This window comes from Puccinia triticina, chromosome 12A (assembly GCF_026914185.1).
Source record: "Puccinia triticina chromosome 12A, complete sequence".
In the NCBI taxonomy this organism is placed as follows: Eukaryota; Fungi; Basidiomycota; class Pucciniomycetes; order Pucciniales; family Pucciniaceae; genus Puccinia; species Puccinia triticina.
This window is the reverse complement of record NC_070569.1, coordinates 3,282,658-3,304,064: the sequence shown is the minus strand read 5'-3', so window position 1 is coordinate 3,304,064 and position 21,407 is coordinate 3,282,658. Positions and strand designations below refer to the sequence as shown.

The 21,407-nt window shown below is 44.1% G+C and overlaps 1 protein-coding gene across 1 annotated transcript; it reads right to left on the bottom strand.

Moving 5' to 3' along the window:
* Nucleotides 1–5,750: 5,750 nt before the first annotated feature.
* On the bottom strand, nt 5,751–8,187 carry PtA15_12A294 (uncharacterized protein; the record flags this gene model as incomplete). Its single annotated transcript, XM_053161888.1, has 11 exons — nt 5,751–5,812; nt 5,895–6,009; nt 6,078–6,344; nt 6,436–6,490; nt 6,565–6,634; nt 6,713–6,867; nt 6,935–6,996; nt 7,069–7,158; nt 7,240–7,655; nt 7,800–7,865; nt 7,947–8,187. The coding sequence occupies 11 exons, from the start codon at nt 8,185–8,187 to the stop codon at nt 5,751–5,753; spliced, it is 1,599 nt and encodes a 532-aa protein (XP_053025861.1).
* Nucleotides 8,188–21,407: the final 13,220 nt, after the last annotated feature.

The window sequence follows — 21,407 nt, the reverse complement described above, 5'->3', positions numbered from 1 at the left end:
GATTCTCAAAGTTGATGTGGCATAATCCTAATGTAATCACTTTCTCTTCAGGAAAGTAAACAGATTAAATAAGCAGATAGTTTACAGTTGCTGAAAAGAAGATTTTTTTTTTTTTTTTGAAATGTGCTGGTATGTCAAAACTTTGAAGAACCCTAACATTAAGGTAGACTTAACCTGTCAAATAGTTTCTTCAACTAACTGCATGGATTTATCACATTCAACAGATTGCTTCCAACACCATTTTATTAATCATATTCATTCACAGTCTTGTGCAGATACAAGGCTTTTTGTGGGTACTCAGTCTTGTGCTGCAGTGCAGCATTCAAAATTTGATCAGTAGCAGTGTCAATATGGTTAGATCCATAATGAATTTTTGGGAATGGAGGGCTTGTGGCAGCCTAAAATGTGTTTGTTACTTCTGCTCAGAGGTAAAACAAGAGGAATCTACCTTTGTGCGGGCGCCATGATCCACCAAAGGGAGATACAACCAGCAAAGTAACAGAGGAAAAAACCACATAAAAATACATATGAGGGTAGGCATGCAGAGATCACACAAAACACCGGCTGTGTATAGCATTTGGCACAAGATGGTGTTGTTTTTTGGAGGGAGGAAGGGGGGGCTATGTGATGAGTCTGATGGAGGACCTATTGAGGAGCGGCAGCAGGGAAGAGTCAGAGCCAGACAACTGTATTCTGACAATCCTTTATCCATCCATTTCGTGACCTGGATAGACACAAGGAGAAAGGGATTCCTCTGAGTATTAGATGGTGAGGAGGCGGATGGAAGAGTAAGGCATTGCTTACCCGGTCAATCAGCAGCAGGTAGTGTGAAATTCTCCTCTACATAGGCTGGAGCAATTAATGCTTGAATTCGAGGCCCTTAACTTTGAGACCATTGCGCGGGTCAAAGACGGAGTTTTGGAGTCTCAAGTTGGCAAGGGAGTGCCTGGGCGCCAGGTGTCTGGGCCTGACGGCCCTCCAGCGCACTCACAAACGGCTTCCAGAACAGCACAATCTCCTCAACGTTTGCAAAGATGATTGGCACCCCCCGCAAGCCAATCAGCAGCTCAAGCTCCCGGTAAAACACCTACGAGAAGATCTAGTAGATCTGTACAAAGACCAACTCCGTCCGGATCAGATTGTATATCGCTTCGTGGCAGTTCTGCTCCTTCTTGGAATATGTAGAGCAACCAGGCGGATCCATCAAGCTAGACAAAGTTTGATAATTAGGTCCACAGAAGGTACAGGTAGGTTTATTTGTCTTGGGGAGGGGTGGATGGTTGGGCCAAGGAGTGAGGAGGACACTTACATTGCCAGGATTGACATTGAGTTGAGTTGAGGGTGAGGTTGCTAATGGTTGACGGCTGGCGTTGTGGTTGAGAGTGTTTTTCAAAGGTGTGGATGGGGCCTCTGAAGGCCAGAAGACATCTATCATGGGGGGAGTTGATGGTGCTTCTGCTAGGGCGGAGGTTGAGCGGGTGGTCGCAGATGAGATGGATTTTGCCATGCCCAAGAGCCACAAGCGGAAGGTGTTGTGAGTTGATGGGACAACCGCCCCAGTGGCGTAGATTTGAGTGCAAATATTGGGGGCTGGTGATGGGGGTTGAGTTGCTCGCAGATTGCGCAGTTTTCAGATATCATTAGGATCCATTTTGACTCCGGATGGTCTGCTGAGCAACTGAGAGTGAATTAGTGACAACTTTGTCATAAATTAATGAAGGAAGAACCAGGTACCATGGTCGTCGTCATTGTCACACTTTCAACACCTAGCCGGTCAAAACACCGACAGGAGGGGCATGGCGGTGGCGTAGTTGTCAGGGCTTGATTAATGTGGCACTCGAGTGGGTGGATCTTGAGAGCCGTAGTGCTGGATCTTCTATAAAACAGGCTTTGACTTGCTTGTTTTTGTCCCCCATGGCATCCTCTGCTGCTGTACTTCCAGCGTGCAGTTTGTGCTCAACCCCCTCCGCTGTTGCACTTGCACAGTTTGAGGGGCTAAAGATTTGGCCCCCGGGTTCTGCAGCCTTTGCTGCGGGATGGGGGCCTTCAACACCCTTCCTTTTTGACCTTTGCACTTGACGTGGGCTGGAGGTTGGCCCAGACGCAACAGCCATTGCTGTTCACAACACCTTTGGTGTTGTTTGGGGGCATTTGAGATTTCTTTTTTTTCAGTTCTGTTGTATGTGTATGAAACCTTGTTTTTTTTTTTGTGTTTTATAATAAGGGGAAACCCTTGATGTTTTTTTCCCTATTTTGACAAAATGTAAGGGGAACCCCTTGATTTTTTTTCAACTTTTTACAAAACTGTGTCTTTAATAAACTTGGATTCTGAGAAATTTGCACAAAATTGGAAAATTTTCACTTTCATTTTTTTTCTGTCATAATCATTCTTGGGAACTTATTTTACACCCCTGCAGCCAATCCCATGACTTTGGGTCTGTTGCTTGAGCTTCTGCAATGAAAAATGCAGTGCCAAAAACATTAGATGACCCACTGTACATACATACTTGAAGATTAGCAAATCCACCAAATTAGACCCACAGTGCACGCAGCATGTGCTCTTGAGAGGGCTTCTGCCCGCTGTAAAATTTTGATGGGCTTTGGGTACCCCAGTGAGAAGGTATTTTTTCTGTAATCTAAGTTTATTAAATCCACACTTTTGTGGAAATTTGGATCATGGGTTTCCCTTAACCCTTTCACAAAAGGCCCCAAAAGGGGCCTGTCAGAGCAGGCATTTCTGCCATACACTGTTTTCCCACATTTCACACATTTTCAGACAGGAGTATGTTTGACTTGACTGCCTGAAAATTAAATTTAAAGTCCCCGATCATAAATGCCTCGGACTGATCCCCCAATTCATGAATCATGAATGAAAAGGGACCGGGGTCATCCCCCTCGGCCTGTTGCAAGTGCAAGGGGACGGAGGGGGGCGGATGGTGTAAAAGGGGCTTAACGGTGTGCCACGCCCAGCAAGTGTGGCGGCCAGCGCAAGGTCAAAAAAAAGCTCAACCTGCGCAAATGCGACAGGGGAACCAAATAATTTCAGTAAACATTTTATTTAATAAACTTAGATTTTTGTTCAGCCTTCACAAATGTGTGGGGAAACTTTCAAGATGTTAATACCCCCGGTCCACTGCAAGCGAAGTGGCGCAGACGGGTCGTCCAACCCGCGCAAGTGCGACGGGTAAACATTTTAAATTATAACCCTCTGCGCCAAGCAAGTGCAAGGTCGGGAGGGGAGGTCAAACTCAGGCTTCACAAATGTGAATGGTAAGTTTGACCTGGGGGAAGTTGAATGGCGCCGAGATGCTGACTCTTTATCTTCCTTTGCCGGCTTCACAACCCCAGGTGCTCAACCGAAATCCTGATTTGGACATGACAAAACAAATCTCTTCGGTCCCCCCTTTGCGAAACAACCACTCGACCCGTTGGGAACAAGTTGCGCCACGTCCCTACTTAGTGCAAGACACGATCACAATGAAACAACACCATTCGCCCGTTCCATTGGTTTCAGCCTCCCTCCGACCTTTTTGTTCGGCAACCGCACCATCCGCCCGCCCAAGGGGTTTCAGCCTCTCCCCGACCTTTCCATTCGACGCTTTGAAGATGACACATAGATTATCGTCGTGAGCTGCCCCTTGAGCAACGGTTTAACCCAAGGGGTTTCCTTTCATTGGTTGTTGCGCGTAACTGCAAATCTTCCAAAACACCCCAAAACACATGGTCATTCTCACCCCGCACGTGTCTCCATAACCACAGTTGGAAGGTTCGCACCCTTTGCTCCTGGCCCCGTCGTCACTTCTCAGCCCACATCACCGCCCCTTCGCAGCTGACACATTTTGTTGTACTTTTTTCGACATTAGTGAATCAATCAGCTGACTCGCCCGCGCCACGAATGCACCCTCCTGCCCGACTCGGTCAACTTTACCGTTGATATAACAACGTACCCTTGCCAACCCACCTCAACATAGGGTGAATCACGTTGTCATCGACGTACCTGAAATTCTGGGATTTGGGGGGGTTCAAACACATCCAATTGATATGGGAGAAGTATTACGAAGAGGCGGATGTGATATGGGTGTGAGATAGTCAGGACCGATTCCGAAACGGATGGAAATGCTCGGAATAGCCATGAAGCCCGAGGTGGATCGGGTGGTGATTCAACGGGAAAGGGGAAAGCAAAAGCTGTCAACAAGTCTCCCGCTGGATCAGAACGCGGCGAAGGATGGGCCGAGCTCAAAAAAGATCTTCAGCATCCCTCCATTGCTCACTCCAACATCCCCGTCCTCGTCATCGCCAACAAACAAGACCGCGAAGCTCGCCCACTGCCTGGACAAAAGTCCGCTGCTTACAACCCCCCTCTGCAATCTTCCACCTCCACTTCCGAAGTCAATCTCGAGGACCAACATCATCAACAACTCAATCCAATGACTGTTGAAGAAATCAAATCAATGTTCAATCCCTTGGTCATGGAATCTGAGATATCTGAAAAGGCGCGATCTTTAAGTCTCAGTGAAGCTAACGTTCTTGGAGCTTCCTCCTCAACTGGGTATGTCCTTCTGCAAGCTTTTGAAAAAAGACTTATCAACAATCTCATTGTAGTGTAAGTTTATGGAACTGACAGACTCGATTGTTGGTCTGGAACGTATTGGTATTTTGATTCTTACAGGCAAGGGATTAGAGAAGCCATTAACTGATTGTTCTTCAGAGTAGCCACCAAAGTCTCAAAGGTCAATCGCGCAAAACACAACACCTAAAAAATCAACATAACTTACTTCAACAACAGCAGCAAGAACAACTAAGATTGGATCATTATTTTCAACTTTCTACTAATGAACATTTGACTGTCAATCATAACAGGGAACCTTCCTCTCTAAAAACCAATTTCATCAAATTGGTTAACTTGAGTAAATTTAATCATTCTACTTCTTCTACTTTATTTACTCTTTTTTCAATTGGTCTGTGTGTATATGTGTGTTTGTGTCTATGGTAGTTTGTCTATACTCTTGTAACAATTAAATTAGCCATTTTTTTTACCCTGAAAAGGTGGGGCAATGGATTCACTATCATTCAGATAGATCTGCTTCCTGTAATCTGAAAGATCTGAATATCCTTCTTGGTGGGTCACACAATCTATATAGGCTCAAGCTGATGAAATTATGAGATCAGTGGGGTTATTGGTTGGGGGTATGCATAATCTTATCCAAGTGGTTGACTGTGTTGTACAATTTATCACTTCAAATATTTTCCAATGCATTCATTTTTTGCCCAACAGAAAAATTAAACTGTGAGATTACAACATATCACCTCAAAGAATGTGTGCATTTAGCATTCAAAAACATGAAAACATAAAATACCACTGCTGAGTAAAGAAACTAAGGCTGCTGAGTACAAACATTACTGTTGCTGAGTACAAAAAGTAATGTTGCTGGCTGAAGAATAGTGGAGCTGGGCATCTGGGCTCTGCAGCGGCGCAGCCGCCTTGGCCTCTAGTTTCTTATAAAAGTACATTTCCGACTCCCAATCTATGTGGGGAAATTACATTCCAACTCCCAAAAATTATGTTTTGGGAGTCAGAATGTAATTTTTGGGAGTCAAATAGTCAAGCCCCTCAAAGAAAGCCAAAAATTACATGCAAGTACAACATTGGTGCACAATATAAATAAACACGTGTGGATCTGGTTGTTGCTACACATAATGGATGCCACAGTCAAAATGTTTTAAACAGCCAAACAGTTGACAGTATGAAATCAGCAGGCAAACAGCCGGATGCCGAGGTAGATTGTTGATCCGCCGAGACGGATCAGCGCCACTGTGGAACAAAAAGGGAGGGGAGAAGTTGGAGGATTGGTCAGAAGGACGGTCTGATGATTGATACCAGGGCGGAGACTTACTGAAGGCTACAAAGCCAAGAATGATGATCATGTATAGCCGGACCTTCAAGCTGGCTTTTCCCAAAGCAAAGGAGCTTCTCACATCGCCATCCAATATGCAAGCGACCACGATACCCTAGATAACCCAGCGCTCAGCGAGTGTACCTATAAGAATCGATCAAGGCGGATCGGGAGGAGACTTACGTTGGCGAGCGTCCAGAGCAGGACAACGTTTGTTCGGACGCTTTTGTAATAGTCTTGCTTTAGAGCTTCTTTCTCCTTGTCCGACCGGTTCTTTTCAACCAATTTCGGCCGAGTTTTCAGGTTCATCAGCGCTTTGTCATAAGTCTGGTCAAGATCTTTCTGCTCCAGCGGGCATGTGATCTCTACTTTCGAATCGCCAGCAAAGACTGCCACTCCCAGGTCGGTTAAAATGATGTTCTGGTCCTTCGTTCCCCAAGAAAAATCATGCTACGCCGTGTCAAAAGGGTACGCACACGAAATTCAGTCTGAGAATCGTCAAAGAATCACACAGTTGTGTGGCACCAAATTGCTGGCTTACAAGGTTTGCGAATGCATAGACGTTGAGTACGTTGATATATGCTGGGGCCAATAACCTGAGAGGAATAAACACTCAATGATGAGTGATGTTTGGTTCAAATTCTGATAGATTGGCTGAGTGGTTACTCACAAATACTGCAACATGCAGGTTAGCAAATGCCACGGATCTAGCGCCAGGACACTTGACGTGATCCAAGAACCTGAGTCGAGCAAAATGCCAGATCAGTCAGCGAGCGGGTCAAGGATAATCGGATAGCAGCAAGATTGCTCAATCTTACCCAAAGTAGCAATCAATGAAATGACGATTTGCGCATACAGGGTGGCATTGGCTCCACCCTTGACAGCTTTGACTAAAATCAACACACACGCGACCAACATGTAGAGTGCAAGGCATCCAAAAATTATCATAGCAGAAATATATTTCCACTTGGCCCTGGGAAGGATAAAATGAAAGTCAACTATTTGTTTTCAGACTAGTAACTGAAAGTCACCTCACTGACCCTTGTGGCCGGTTTCCCATGGATAGCAAAAAGCACCCTATCAAAGTTCCAGTATAGAGATACTAAGCAATAGCATTCTACACATGTTAATCATCTTACTCTCGTATGCGACTAAACCGAGCAAGTAATCTTACGTGTAATAAAGTATTGATGATTGTGATTGCCTTGGGCATTTTCAGAGATGGGTCTTCGAGTGAGGATGATAGTAGTACAAAAAAAATGTACTGATGTAGGACAGCAGTATGTTAGCTCACGCTGGAATAACTGAGAAACGCTGAGAGGGGGGGGGGAGGGATCATGCTCACAATGTAGTTTGCCAATCCAAACCAAGAAAATAAAAGATTCAAAAAGTTGTAGAGTCCTTCGAAGTAGAGTGCAAGAGCTTTCTTTTGGGAGTGTTCGGTGCGAGACATCTGGCCTATATGTGCCAAGGAATAAATAGCGGCGAAGAAGCTTCCGTTGAGCCAACGACGGCGCTGAATGATGAATTCTGGGACCTCGTTGGGCACATTGGTCTCGCCCCAGGCGCTCTTGACGTACTTGAGCACCCAGTTGTGCCCGCGTTTGGCCACCAGCTCCCAGCACAGGATCCGGTCCTCGGCCAGATACATGTTCGACGTAAACACATCCGCATCCCGACCGGCAAGCGTTTTGCCCTTGAAGTACAACGCTAGCGGTCCTCGCCCGATCTCATTGTTCTTGAGTGCAATGTATCGATAGGCTGAGAATGCGCCGGGTAGAACAGATATATAGCCGAATACGGATTCCGTTGTTTATCCAAGATGTCTAGAAGACCAACCAACATTCTCATCATCAGTATCTCACAAGGCATAGCGCAGGTGTGGGTGCCTAATAACGTGCTCACTTGACATTTTATATTCGAAGTTTTGAGCGGCCACTATGGGGTTGAGTAGTCCGAGCCAGCCTTTGCCTTTCATTGCACAAATCTCACCACCCGCGCCACCAACGTTTGAGTTGAGATCCATTCATTTCCAGAGATGGTACAAGCTACGCGGGCCCGGTTTGGTGCCCACCTCGAGAAGCACGCAGACGTTGGGCTGAAGAAGTGGACAGAAGGAATTGAACATCCACCGGTGAGAGTTGATCTTCTTCTGGTTGCGCTCTTTCATGCAGAAGATGATCTGTGTGAGCACGATTCCCTTCTCTAATCCCTTGAACTTCAGGTCACTGTCTACCAAAAGTTGGGTGGTGAACTCGTAAATGTGTGCTGTCATGGGTTGGTCTTGAACCATGTTGGATCCTACGCCATCTTGATCCCAAACAGAGATTTCCCAGTTCCTGGAAAAAAAATAGCAGCATTTTGCCTTATGAAGGCTTCCATGATGAGTCTGAAACTCTGGAGCCTTGCCGTTTTCCCCTCATCGACACCCTCTATTTATAGCTTTTCTAAATGAGCTCCCCTCTTCCGATCCTCTGTCCAACGCCCTCAATCTATTGTTCTTCCTCCTCACATGATTATACACTATTCCCTTTGTTCTGCCTCAATTCATTCTCTTCTTATCTAAATCCGGACAACATCATTACTCCAAGGGCTTTTCCCGAACTCAGCCCCAAAATATATTCCTCCGCTCTATCCATGTCTTTGCTTGAAACCACTCTGAAAGGCAGTTCCATTAATCAATATTTGCGTATCTCAACTTTCTTCAAATCCAACTTCCTAACCCGACTATGACCAGCACCAGTCTCGGTGCCACCCTGTCTCCTCCGCTTTATACATGTCACCAATGAATCAAGGCACAAAGATAGTTCCATTATTAAAAAATTGCCCATCTCAACTCACTCTGAATCCAACTTCCTTGCCCAACTGTGACCAGCACCGGTCCCGGGTAAAATATTCACAGCAATGCATATTCCAAACCCTTAGCCTAAACCCAAAAACAATACATAAGCCCTCAGTATATCCCAACATCCCTGCCACATTCCTTTAACCGTTCTCATAGCAAGTCTCTTGTGCTATGTATATGTCAACTCATCAACTCATACTAGCATTTTGAATCAGCTCGCACCCACAATCAGCCTAGCTTTAACATACAGCAAGCTCCTGTTCAAGTCTACATTGGCATTTGTCAACGACCGCACTGGTGATTGCTAGGCCTTTTTCTGAGCTTCGGGGGCCGAGGAAGACAAGATCCGGTCCAACGCGCGAGCAATCTGGATGTCATTTTGTGCAATCTCCTGGTCGGGAACACGCTCTCAATGCACAAATAGATGCGTTTGCCAAGATCCAAGGGCATGGTGGAGTTGGAGGTTCAATCAAAGATGAAGTGATAAGCAGGAGGCGGACTCCCCGGAGATCCCTGTCAGCAGTCCTGCTGGGACCCCGCTCTGAAGAGTGCCAAATAGCCGCTCAATATTGGCTGATCCAAGGGTGATAAAGTCATTCTTGCCTGCAGATAGGCACGCAGAAACCGTCAAGACCTAGGGCAAACATATTGCGGATAACTTCTCATACACGTCTTGCACCTCTTCGCTGCTTTTTGGCTCTTGCGGCTTTCTGGACTTATTATGACAATTCCTGATGTTGTTGTGAAGCTTACAATGCGGGGGCGGCCCAATGGGACCCTTGAGAAAGTATCTGACTCGTAGTGATCTGCCTGGAGGCCCATTGCCAATGCCGCACAGCAAATGGGGAAATAGGGATACACATACAGGTGTCCGCAAACAAATATATAAGAGTGTATGGCCAAGAGTGACAAAGCAAGAACATGAACTAAAAAGCCTAGGACGGCTTCCTTTGAGGGTGCAAGACCAAGAGCGGTCAGAAGAGCACAACAAGGCGGCCGGATGTGACTCTGAGGAAGCTGGACAACTGGTGGCATGGCCTGGGTGCGGTCGACAGAGCAAGCAATTTGGTAAGATCTGGATTTCTGGGATCTGGCAATCCACATATGGACCTGGGAGGCCTCTCAGATTGACGTGACCAAGCCTTGTAGACTAGATTTCTAACTCAGACCGGATGTTTCCAAGCTGGGCAATTCCCTTTGTATAACTCCTACATATATCTCTTGACTTTCCATTTTTCTCCTTTTCTCTATAAATAAACCCTGTTAGCCCTGGAAATGGAACACCAACTTTGTTTGCTTGGACTCTCCTGAAACAAACCAGCCATCACATCTCATCAACTAATTCCGTGGACCATGGTCATCATTGCAATACCTTGCTGTATATTTTTTCTCACATCTTCCTCAGGGAAATTCCCAAAACATTGAGAAACACAGACATGAGCCAAGCCAACAGTTATTCATTTCCAGTCAAATTGGACAATCATAACACCAGGAAAAAAAAATAGTCACTTGATGACAAGTGACATCATGCCAGCTCCAGCAGGCTACCCACCATCTACCCACCATCTACCCATCATCTACCCACCATCTAACCAATTTCAGAATTTCCACAGGAGATCCTCAGTTTTCACTGGGCACCACTGATCCCCATTTCTGGTCAGCTGATACTCAGCTTTAGCTCCAAGCTTATGCTCAGCTTTGTTGCCCAGCTCATGCTCAGCTTTGTTGCCCAGATCAGAACCAGTCCTGGCCCAGCTGCGTTTCAGCTTTATTCCACTCATGGCTCATCTTAGACTCATACTAGGACCATCATTGGCCCAGCCAATGCTCAGCTTTGGACCAGTATTGGCTCAGCTGATTTTCAGCTTTGATTAAATCTTGGCCCAGCCAATGCTCAGATTCTGAGTCTGACCACTCCTGTAACAGCTTATGCTCATCTGTGGACCAGCCTTGGCTCAGCTGATGCTGAGCTGTGGATCAACCTTGGCTAAGACAATGCTCAGCTGTGGACCAGCCTTGGCTCAGCTGATGCTCAGCTGTGGACCAGCCTTGGCTCAGCTGATGCTCAGCTGTGGACCAGCCTTGGCTCAGCTGATGCTCAGCTGTGGACCAGCCTTGGCTCAGCTGATGCTCAGCTGTGGAACAGCCTTGGCTCAGGTGATATTAATCTTTTTAATAGTCTCAAAACATCTGATACTCAGCTTTAGAACAGCCTTGGCTCAGCCAATGCTCAGCTTTGTACCAGCATTGGCTCAGCTGATTCTCAGCTTTTGAAATGTTTTGGGCCAGCTGGTGTTAATCTTTGGAACAGTATTGTCCCAGCTGATCCTAAGCTCTGCACAAGCCTTTTAAAAGATGATGCTCAGCTTTGGACCATTGTTGGCTAAGCTGATGCTCAGATTTGGAATATTCTTGGTCCAGCTGACACTTGGATTTGTATCAGGCTTGGAATATCCAATGCTCAGCTGTGGCCCAGGCTCAGCCAATTCTCAGCTTTGGCCCAGGCTCAGTCAATGCCTACTGCTCAGCTTATGATGAGCATCAGCTGTTCCTGGGAAAAAATTAGGATCAGCTGACTGTGCCACATTGAGTGCTCTGGTGCAGTCCTGCAAGCTCTACAAGTGCTGGTGGAGTAGACTTGGAGCAGCGCTGGAGTAGCTCTGGAGCAGAAACCAAAGCTGCATCATGTCACTTGCCATCAAGTGACTATTTTTTTTTCCTGGTGTAACCAGAAAGTGCCAACCTAATTTGTAAATTGGGGAACACACAATGTTGATCTAAGATACTCTCTTCAAGGTCTCCTGTTGATGAGATAGATCACAACTCATACTCAATTCTTAACCTTTGGTTGGAAGGTTTATCTTTGGGCTGCTGCCTGGCTACTTGCACAAGCGCAGATCTCATATTGTCTTGCTTTTTCAGCTCCAACATTAGACCTTTGCTGAACAAAAGGATAAAATAGTTGTAATAACAAAAACAATAAATGACCACATATAGTTTTTACCTGAAATTCCATTGGGCCGTCAGAATGGCCATTCAAATTCAAGATCTACCAGGGAGTCCAAATATTTTCAAATGGGGCCTGACTTATGAACCTGACATAGATTTTGGTTCCTCTTTCTCAATATTTTATTTCCCAGTTACCAGTCTGCTTGCCATTACCATCATGAAATATCAAGGCAGTCACTTGAAACAGTGGGTTGTTTCTGCTAAGGCCAGCTTTTGCTCATGGGCAAATTTATATGGCATTGTCTAGGCCTACTTTGCTCAAGGGATTAGGCATAGCTTGTGTAACTGAATCCAAGGTACATAGACCTAAAATTCAGGGTTGTCAAGAAGTTACTGTGAGAAGGATGTTTTTAATGGCCTGTGATATTTTTATTTTATTATTTATAAGTAAGAATGCATTTGGCAGTTTTATTGCCAATGTAATACTGGAAATTTTGCTTGACATCTTGTGTGAAAAAGTCAACCAAAACATTATTAGGTGTGACAAGAATCCAAATTATTATGCTTGTGATATACCACTGCCAAATGAGACCTAACTCATGAAATTGAATGAAGAAATTAGACACATCAGGGGGTTTCTCATTTCAATTTTTTCAGCAATGCAAAAATTTCAAACCACATAGCAGAACCGGTTCAGGGAAATTTGGCTGGTGAGATAACAGATTTCTGAAACCAGCAAGCAGCACCACACATGTCATAATCAAACCAGCAGCTCTCAACCTCAAATGTGAACTGTCCTATTGTCATGCAACATGTGTATTTGAATTGTTTATCTGTTTGACTGGCACTTGGTCTTTGCCTTTGTTCTGCGGCGCAGCCGCAATTTCCCTAGTAAACACCTAATGCGGAAAGACTACCCCCCAAGAAACCGTGTATTAGCGCTGACAGGACTATGTATGTACGGTGACCAGGAGAGCTTACCAGTCGAGAACTCGTGGATGAATGACCTTCCGCCCATCCGCGACGATGCAGACCACCACTTTCTTCCAGCCGTCTTTTCCCCACGTCCTGGATTTATTTCTGGTGCAAAGATGGGCAATGTTTTCTTTGAGGATGATAATAAGGCGACACGTATATTATGCTAGATGGGCATTGGTAGCAGCAATAACAGCTTGCACAAATTCCCCTCACCCCTCGAGTCAGGTTACGCCACGGTGGTTTGTTAGTGCACAGCAATAATAGGGTGATGTGGCGGTGGGTTGCAGATAGCGACGGTGGATATGTACAACGTTGTGGCAAGGGTAACGGTGAATTTGATTCAGCACGAGTTGAGAGAACGGCGGCGGCGAGTCCAGCAACGCAGCAAAGGACAAACTGCTTAAAAGAGAGGCAGCGTTTGAGATTATCAATTCCCCAGGGCGATTGGAAATGCTGCACTTCCAGCTATCCATCGCCCTCAACCCCTCCGCTGTGGCACATGCGCAGTCTGAGGGGCGAAGAGTGGGCCCCCCACTGGTCCGTAGCCTTAGCTGCTGGCCGGGGGCCTTCATGTCCATCCCTTTTGACCTGCGCACTAGACGCGGGCTGGGGGGTGAGCCTGAGTACACAGCTCTGCTGTTGTTGGGGGGCTAGGTCAAGATTTTATTTTTTGAATGATTATTGTATGGAGATTATTGCGGTCATTTTTTGGAAGTTTTACATAAGGGGAAACCCTTGATTTTTTTTTGCTCTTTTGTTATTTTATAGGGGGAACCCTTGATCTTGTTTTTTACAATTCAGATAAAACTGTGTCTTTAATAAACTTGGATGATTTGTCTAACAATGGTCCCATTTTGTTAGAAGAAAAATTACATTCATTGTTCTCTAAATTTCTTTCTGAACTTTCTGGAACTGTGGAAACAATCCCTGGTACTCTTTTAGAATCTTGTGTCCAAAATTTCAGAGAAGTCCTCAATGTTTCCATCATTGATATCTTTAGAGAGGAATTTATGCCCCATTTGCTTGACCAATTCCTGAATCAAATGAGAGACTGTGCCAAAGAGAGACCTCCTGTGAATTCCAGTGAGTTTGAACAATTGGGAAAACTCCTTGAAGAAAAGCTAGGAAGTGTTCAAGAGAAATTGGAAGGAGTGCAAGACCTCATTCTGGTCAATGAATCCCAATGCCATTCCAACATGGACTCACTTGGTAAGAATTTGGATGAAATGGAAGATAAAATGTACCACAAACTTTCCTCTTTGTAAAATCAAATGAGTGACCCTCAATCTAATGGTCACAATAGATTTGAGCGGACCAAAAGAAGACTCTGTGATATTTCTTCTGTAGTGAATAGCACCAATACCAAGTTAGAGCAATCAATTGGACCTGCTGATAGAGATTGTCCTCCTCATCTCAACTATAATAATCCAGTGCTTAATGCTCGGAGTGAAGGCCAGCACCACCAAGACAATCTGAGAAATCCTGCTCAATTTGCTTCCCACAGACCACCTCCTGCCATGGACAATACTCCTCTACCTGACTCTCACCAATCAGATAAACCCAACTTCTCCAAACCAGCTAACAATCATAACAGTCCATTTTCCAATGATGAATTCCCTTACATTGATCATGGACCAATTGACTTTGATATGAGGAAAGAGCTGTGGAAAGGCATACCAAAAAACAGTGATTGGGAGAAGTTCTCAGGAGAATTTCCTTACAATCATGAGATATGGATCAAGAAAACTGATATCCTTGTCAGAGACTATTTAATGTTGGACCATATGATAATTAGTAGACTGACAATCATCTTGACTGACACTGCTAGAAACTGGTACCTTGGAATCAGAGATAAGTGTGGGAACAAGTCTTGGGCCTGGTGGAAGAATGCCATCAGAAACAAATTTGGTACTGAGAACTGGAAATGGAAAATGCAACAAGAGTTTGAAAGTGATCACTTCACTTATGATGGAAGGAGAATCCATAAATGGTTTGGTACTCAAAGAGAAAGACTGAAAGCTTATCAACCTGAGCTCAGTGAGTATCTCATTTGTGAGAAGATCCTAAAGCAATGCCCTCCAAATCTTGAGCATGCTGTTAAAAGAAGATACAAGAGAGATGCTACTGAAATGAGCTTTGAGGACATGGTTATAATAGCTGAAGAAGTAATAGACAGAGTCATGAAAAGGAACAAGCCTGTGACACACAGTTATAATGCCCAAAATAGATCCCAATGGAGAAATAATCCTACTCCTGAGAAAGCTGACAAGCCAACTGAGTCCTCCTCAAAAAGGAATCCTGTCTCTGCCCCTGACAAGGACAAACTTACATGTCATTTCTGCAAACAAACTGGCCATTTCTCCAGGGAATGCCCTAAGAAAAAGAACAGGATAAACAATGTAGGCATAGATGATGATGATGAGGCCAACAGTGACAAGGGAGAAGATCAAGGTGAGCAGCAAAAGTCTGAATCTGAGTTAGATGAAGAAGAAGAGAACCATAGAACCAACCACATGATCCTTGCCATGTACAATGGAAATGGTGGCAACTATGATCCTTTGGTTGACTTTGATTTTGGAGCTCATGCTGTAGAATGTGAGATAAACCAAGACTTCTCCATTGCTGAAATCCAAGCTGAGACTCATCAACACCAGACCTGGGACAAATCCTGTCAGTCTTCTCATGTAGAAGATGCTGTCAGGTTGTGGTTCTGCTACTCTTAGATTTATCATACCTGCTGGTGTCACTCATTCATGACCTGTCATTTACGGGTCTTCCCCTCAATTAGGGATCTTCATGTGACACCAGTGGATGTTCATTGACCCACCTGCAGCTATTCATATCCAAGCGTCCTTAGTACAGTGGTTAGTACACTTGACATGGATATAAGAGACATGGGTTCAACTCCCATAGGACTCATATTATTTTATGGAGTTTCACAGGTTATGAGCCCAGCGCTACCGCGTGATACCTAGGATATTATGGAGTCTTGGTATGATAAACCCCTTTCATAGCACGGGGGGCTGTCAGGTTGTGGTTCTGCTACTCTTAGCTTTATCATACCTGCTGGTGTCACTCATTCATGACCTGTCATTTACGGGTCTTCCCCTCAATTAGGGATCTTCATGTGACACCAGTGGATGTTCATTGACCCACCTGCAGCTATCAATATCCAAGCGTCCTTAGTACAGTGGTTAGTACACTTGACATGGATATAAGAGACATGGGTTCAACTCCCATAGGACTCATATTATTTTATGGAGTTTCACAGATGCCAGACTCATGAAATGTAAACCTGATAGAGGAAAAGCCCATCTTACTGGAAAAGCAAATCTCACTACTGTCCTTATTGATTCAAGAGAACACTCATGCCTTCTAGATAGTGGAGCTTCTTGTTCAATCATCAGCAACAAATTGCTAGAATCTATAATACCAGAATGGGAAAACAAACTCATGCCAATCAATCATGCTAAATTCCACAGCTGTAGTGATCAATTACAACCAATGGGCATAATAGAAATGGCTCTAATTTTCCCTCAAACTAAAGGTTCAATTAGAATACTAGCAGAATTTGTAGTTATGAAAAATGCAAGAATAAGCTACCTTATCCTTGGAAATGATTACATGTCTCTTTATGGTTTTGCTATCACAAACAGCAAAGAGAGATTCTTTACCATTGGAAATGAGAACAAGAGGAAGAAATTCAGTTTTAAATCTCATCATCTGGAGAAAATGAGTCTTTCCAATGAAATTTCTGCTGTAAAAAAGTCCCATCCTCAACTGCAGCAATTTATTGTAGAAGAACTCTGTGAAGCCAAGTTCAGTGATAAGTTAACTATTGAGCAGAAAGAGAAGCTATTTGAAGTCCTCTATAATAACAAACTTGCTTTCTCTAACACCAACCAACCCCTTGGTGCCATCAAGGGTCATGAAGTTCATCTCAAGTTGACAACTGAGAGGCCTTATCCTCCTCTTCTCAGAAGACCTCCTTATCCTGCTAGCCCCAAAAGCAGGGAAGCCCTTGAGCAACATATTGAAGAGCTAGTAAACCTGAATGTTCTGAGGAAAGTTGGCCATAATGAAGTAGTTGAGATCACAACTCCTGTAATTATTGCCTGGCATAATGGAAAGTCCAGAATGGTAGGAGATTTCAGAGCTCTAAACTCATACACTGCTTCAGACAGATATCCCATTCCCAAGATCAGTGAGACTCTGAACAATCTGGCCAAAGCAAAATTTCTGACTAGCATGGATGTACTCAAAGGTTTTCATCAGAATGTGATTGCAGAAGATTCCATACACCTGCTGAGGATTATTATGCACAAAGGAATCTATGAGTACCTAAGGATGCCCTTTGGGATCAAGAATGCCCCTTACCATTTCCAGAGAATGATGGACATTGAATTCAGAAAGGAGATTGATGAGAAGTGGGTCATTATCTACATTGATGATATCATCATTATGTCCAATACTTGGGAAGAACACCTTACTAGGATAGACAGGATACTTAAAGTTGTCATCAACATGAACATGAAAATCTCCCTGAAGAAGTGTAACTTTGGATTTGACCAAATCAAAGCTTTAGGCCATCTTGTTTTGGAATTGCTATAGGAATAGATCAGAACAAAGTAGCTGCTGTCCTCCAAAAGCCTGTGCCTAGTAGTAAGAAAGAAATGTAATCTTTTCTTGGTTTTGCTGGTTACTACAGACAGCACATTGAGAAGTTTGCTGAGATAGCAAAGCCTCTTACTGAGCTTACCAGGATAGATGTCATATATGAGATGACTCTTCATAGAATAGTGGCATACAACCTGTTGAAGGAAAAACTGACCACAGCTCCCTTACTACTGTTCCCAGACTGGGCCCATCCCTTCACACTATATGTAGATGCTAGCATGACTGTTCTAGGTGCTGCTTTACATCAAGTCCAAGTCATTGATGGAGTAGGAAAAGAAGGGCCCATTGTTTTCATATCCAGACAACTAAAGGACAGTGAAACAAGATATGGTGCTAGTCAACTTGAATGCTTATGTCTGGTTTGGGCTCTGGAAAAACTCCATTACTACTTGGATGGCAGTTTATTTCATGTTGTAACAGATTGCACAGCTTTGAGATCACTGCTGAACATGAAGACTCCCAATAGACACATGCTCAGGTGGCAGATTGCTATTCAAGAATACAGAGGTAATATGACAATAATCCATAGAGATGGCAATATTCACAAGAATGCTGATGGACTTAGCAGATGGGCTTTACCAAATGATCCAAGTAATCCTGCTTATGACCCTGAGGACAAAGATGATGATAGATTCCCCATCATGGGCATACATGTCTCTACTTTCAAGAATGAGTTCTTTGACTCAGTGAGAGAAGGCTACCAACAAGATAAGAACACTGTTATTTTGTCTGAACTTCTGCTGAAAGATACCAAAGATGCCCAACTGAAACACTCTCTTCAGGAGCCTTGGAGAAAGTTATATGATGAAGGAAGATTCTCTCTGTTTGATGGCCTCATCTACTTCAGAGAAAAACACAATTCTGTCCTAGTTCTAGCTGATAAAGCCAGCATTAACACCATCCTGCATGAGTGCCATGACAGTGTCTACTCTGGCCATTTTTCTGAAGGCAGGACCTTAGAGAAAGTAGCTGATACTGCCTGGTGGGCTAATTGGAGACAAGATACTAGTGAATATTGCTCTTCTTGTGACAGATGCCAGAAAGCCAACAAGGCTACAGGAAAGAGATTTGGACTACTCATGAAGATAGAAGAACCTTCTAAACCATGGGATGTGATAAACATGGATTGAATAACTTCCTTATCTCCTGGAGGAGCTGCTAGTTTCAATGCTTGTCTAGTAATAGTAGACAGATACTCCAAGACCCCAATATTTGTTCCCTGCTTTAAGGATGACTCTGCAATGGACACTGCCATACTGTTTTGGAACAGAGTAATGCCTAGAACTTGCATCCCAAGAATCATCATCTCTGACAGAGATCCCAAATTTACATCTGAATTCTGGACTGGCCTGCATAGTATTCTAGGGACAAAACTCTCCTTTTCTACTGCTTACCACCCCCAGACTGATGGTCTAGCTGAAAGGATGATCCAAACACTTGAAGACATGATCAGGAGATTTTGTGCCTATGGACTGGAATTCAAAGACAATGATGGATATACTCATGACTGGGTCTCACTTTTACCAATCCTTGAGCTAGCCTACTGCACCAGTATACACTCAACCACTGGAAAACCTCCTGCTATTCTAGAAAAAGGCTGGATCCCAAACCTTCCTAGAAACTTCTTGAAACAGGACTCTGTAGACATTCATCCTACTGCTCTTGCTTATGGAAAGATCTTTGAGAAAGCAAGGAAACATGCTGAGCAATGCATAACAGAAGCTACCTCTTACAACAAAGAGAGATGGGACAAGACTTATAAAGAACCATCCTTTAAAGTTGGTGATAAAGTCCTGATATCCACAGCAAACTTCAACAACTTATCAGGCCCCAAGAAGATGAGAGACTCCTTTGCTGGACCTTTCCTAGTGAAAGCTTTACATGGAAAGAATGCTGTAGAATACTGACTGAAGAATTCAGCAGAAAACATCCTACATTCCCTGTCAGCTTAGTGAAACCTTACAGAGACCCCAATCCAGATAAGTTCCCCTTGAGACAGAAGGTTAAAGTTGTCATTCCCCCCATGGATAAGAACCCTCAGAATAAAGTGATACAGAAGATTCTCAGAGACAAAAGATTGAGAGTGGAGAACAGAGATGTCATGATGTACTTAGCTAGATACAAAGGCTTGAGTGCTGATCATGATGAATGGCTCCTTGAGAAGGACATTCCAGACTCTGCTATCCTTCTAAGGAATTTCAGAAGTGAGAAAAGGTCTGCCCCCATGGTTTAATTTCCTACAGAAATCCAACCTTTTTTGGTGGTAGGGAATGTCAGCCTTAGAGTCAACACAGCGGACCTAAAGTCTGCCTCTTTTTCTACTTATTACATATGAAATTAATTCATATCTTTTTCATCTTAGGAGATATCATTGTTTTGACTTCATATTCTGTTTCCTCAGACAATTTTAACCCTAGTTACAACTCATCAATTCTTTGTAACTATACTCATTCCCTGAGTTCTTGAGTTGTGGCGCGCATGCGCAGTTGTGACGTGTCAGCGCTACCAGGCGCGCCAAACCACATGTACATATGTAATTACATAAGCAAACTGTGAAAATTTTGGAAGTCAGGATCCCCCTTGCCTGAGGAGGATCTACAGACTTCAGTACACCAGAACCACACCCCAGATAACCCAGGATCACCACCACAGAGATTACCACGCTCCCAGTATACCTACCGTCACAGGCGCCTAGGATATTGACAGTAAGTAAACTCTTTCACTGAACCTTGCTTATCCAGAGTGAAACTCTGTTGCCTTTGACTGTTTCTTTATTTCTTATACTATTCCAATCTTAAAAGATCAAAAGGTTATCTCTGGTTAAGACCTATAAAACCAGAGCAGGGTAGTAACCCTACTTCTGAATCCCACCAACGTTTCCTTGTTGTGATTGGAGGCTGTTGCACTCTTTTTGGCCTGGCACAGCTGGCATCCAACTTTTCCAGGTTGAGAATAGCCCAGATCAATTTAAAAAGACTTAAAATCTAGACCTGATCTTCTCTCTTTCTCTCTTTCTTTCTTCTCTCTCTGTTTGTATTTCTTTATCCCAAGAAATCCAACCAGATTCCCCCCTTTTTTCTTGTGTCCTGTTGTCACACAAAAGACACAGGCTCACAAGTTACTCCTCATTTTGCTCTGTACCAATGTGGTTGCCCCCCCGGGGTAGTGCTAATCCGGGATTAAAGTTGAAATTTAATCCCCCACCAATGCGGTTGCTCTAAGTCCTTCCGGTGGAGTCGCAAAGGACTTAGTTAAGTTTGCGACAGGGCCCAGGAGAGGGCCCTGGGACGCCTCTCAGCCAGGATGCGCTTTTGCTGCAGGGAAAATTGGGGTTTGTGCTTGAAAACCACATCCTTGATACTTTACATGGGCATGTTCACAGATGTGATCCCCACTCCCGCCACAAAATTGATCCCCACTCCCACCACAAAATTGATCCCCACTCCCGCCACAAAATGCAGATTTCCAGCCACTTACTGTTTTTTAGACTTCCTGTCAATCTGGAAAGTCAGATCTGAGCTGCCAAATTTCAGATTTCACAAGGAAATCTATGCACATAGGTCCCCAAAGATCCCCAAAGTGATCCAGAATTCCAAATCTCAGATTTCCCTCCAAAATCTGAAGTTCCAGATCTATTCAAAGTTGACAGGAAGTCCTCCAGTTGCTACCAAATTGCAATTATTCATATCACTGCAAGAAAAACTGGTGCAACTGACACCAGATGACACGCAAGAGCTCTGAAGAAGCCTCTGGAGCTATGCAAGCCTTTAACAATGGTTGCTGATCACCCAGCTTCAATGCACAGCACTGCCAGCATATTTGGCTGGTATGAAGTCATCCCAGTTTGACTGGGATGCATTCTACCAATTCAAAATGGGTTGATCTCATCCAATGAAATATAAACCCAAGGGTACCTTGGATTTATATTTCATCAGTTGAGATCAACCAAGTTTAAATTGGTTGAGTTCATCCCAGTTTAACTGGGATAACCTCAACCCAGCCCATTATTCTGGCAGTGCAGTGGACTGCGCAAAAACAACTGGTGAATTCTTGGCCAATGCAAC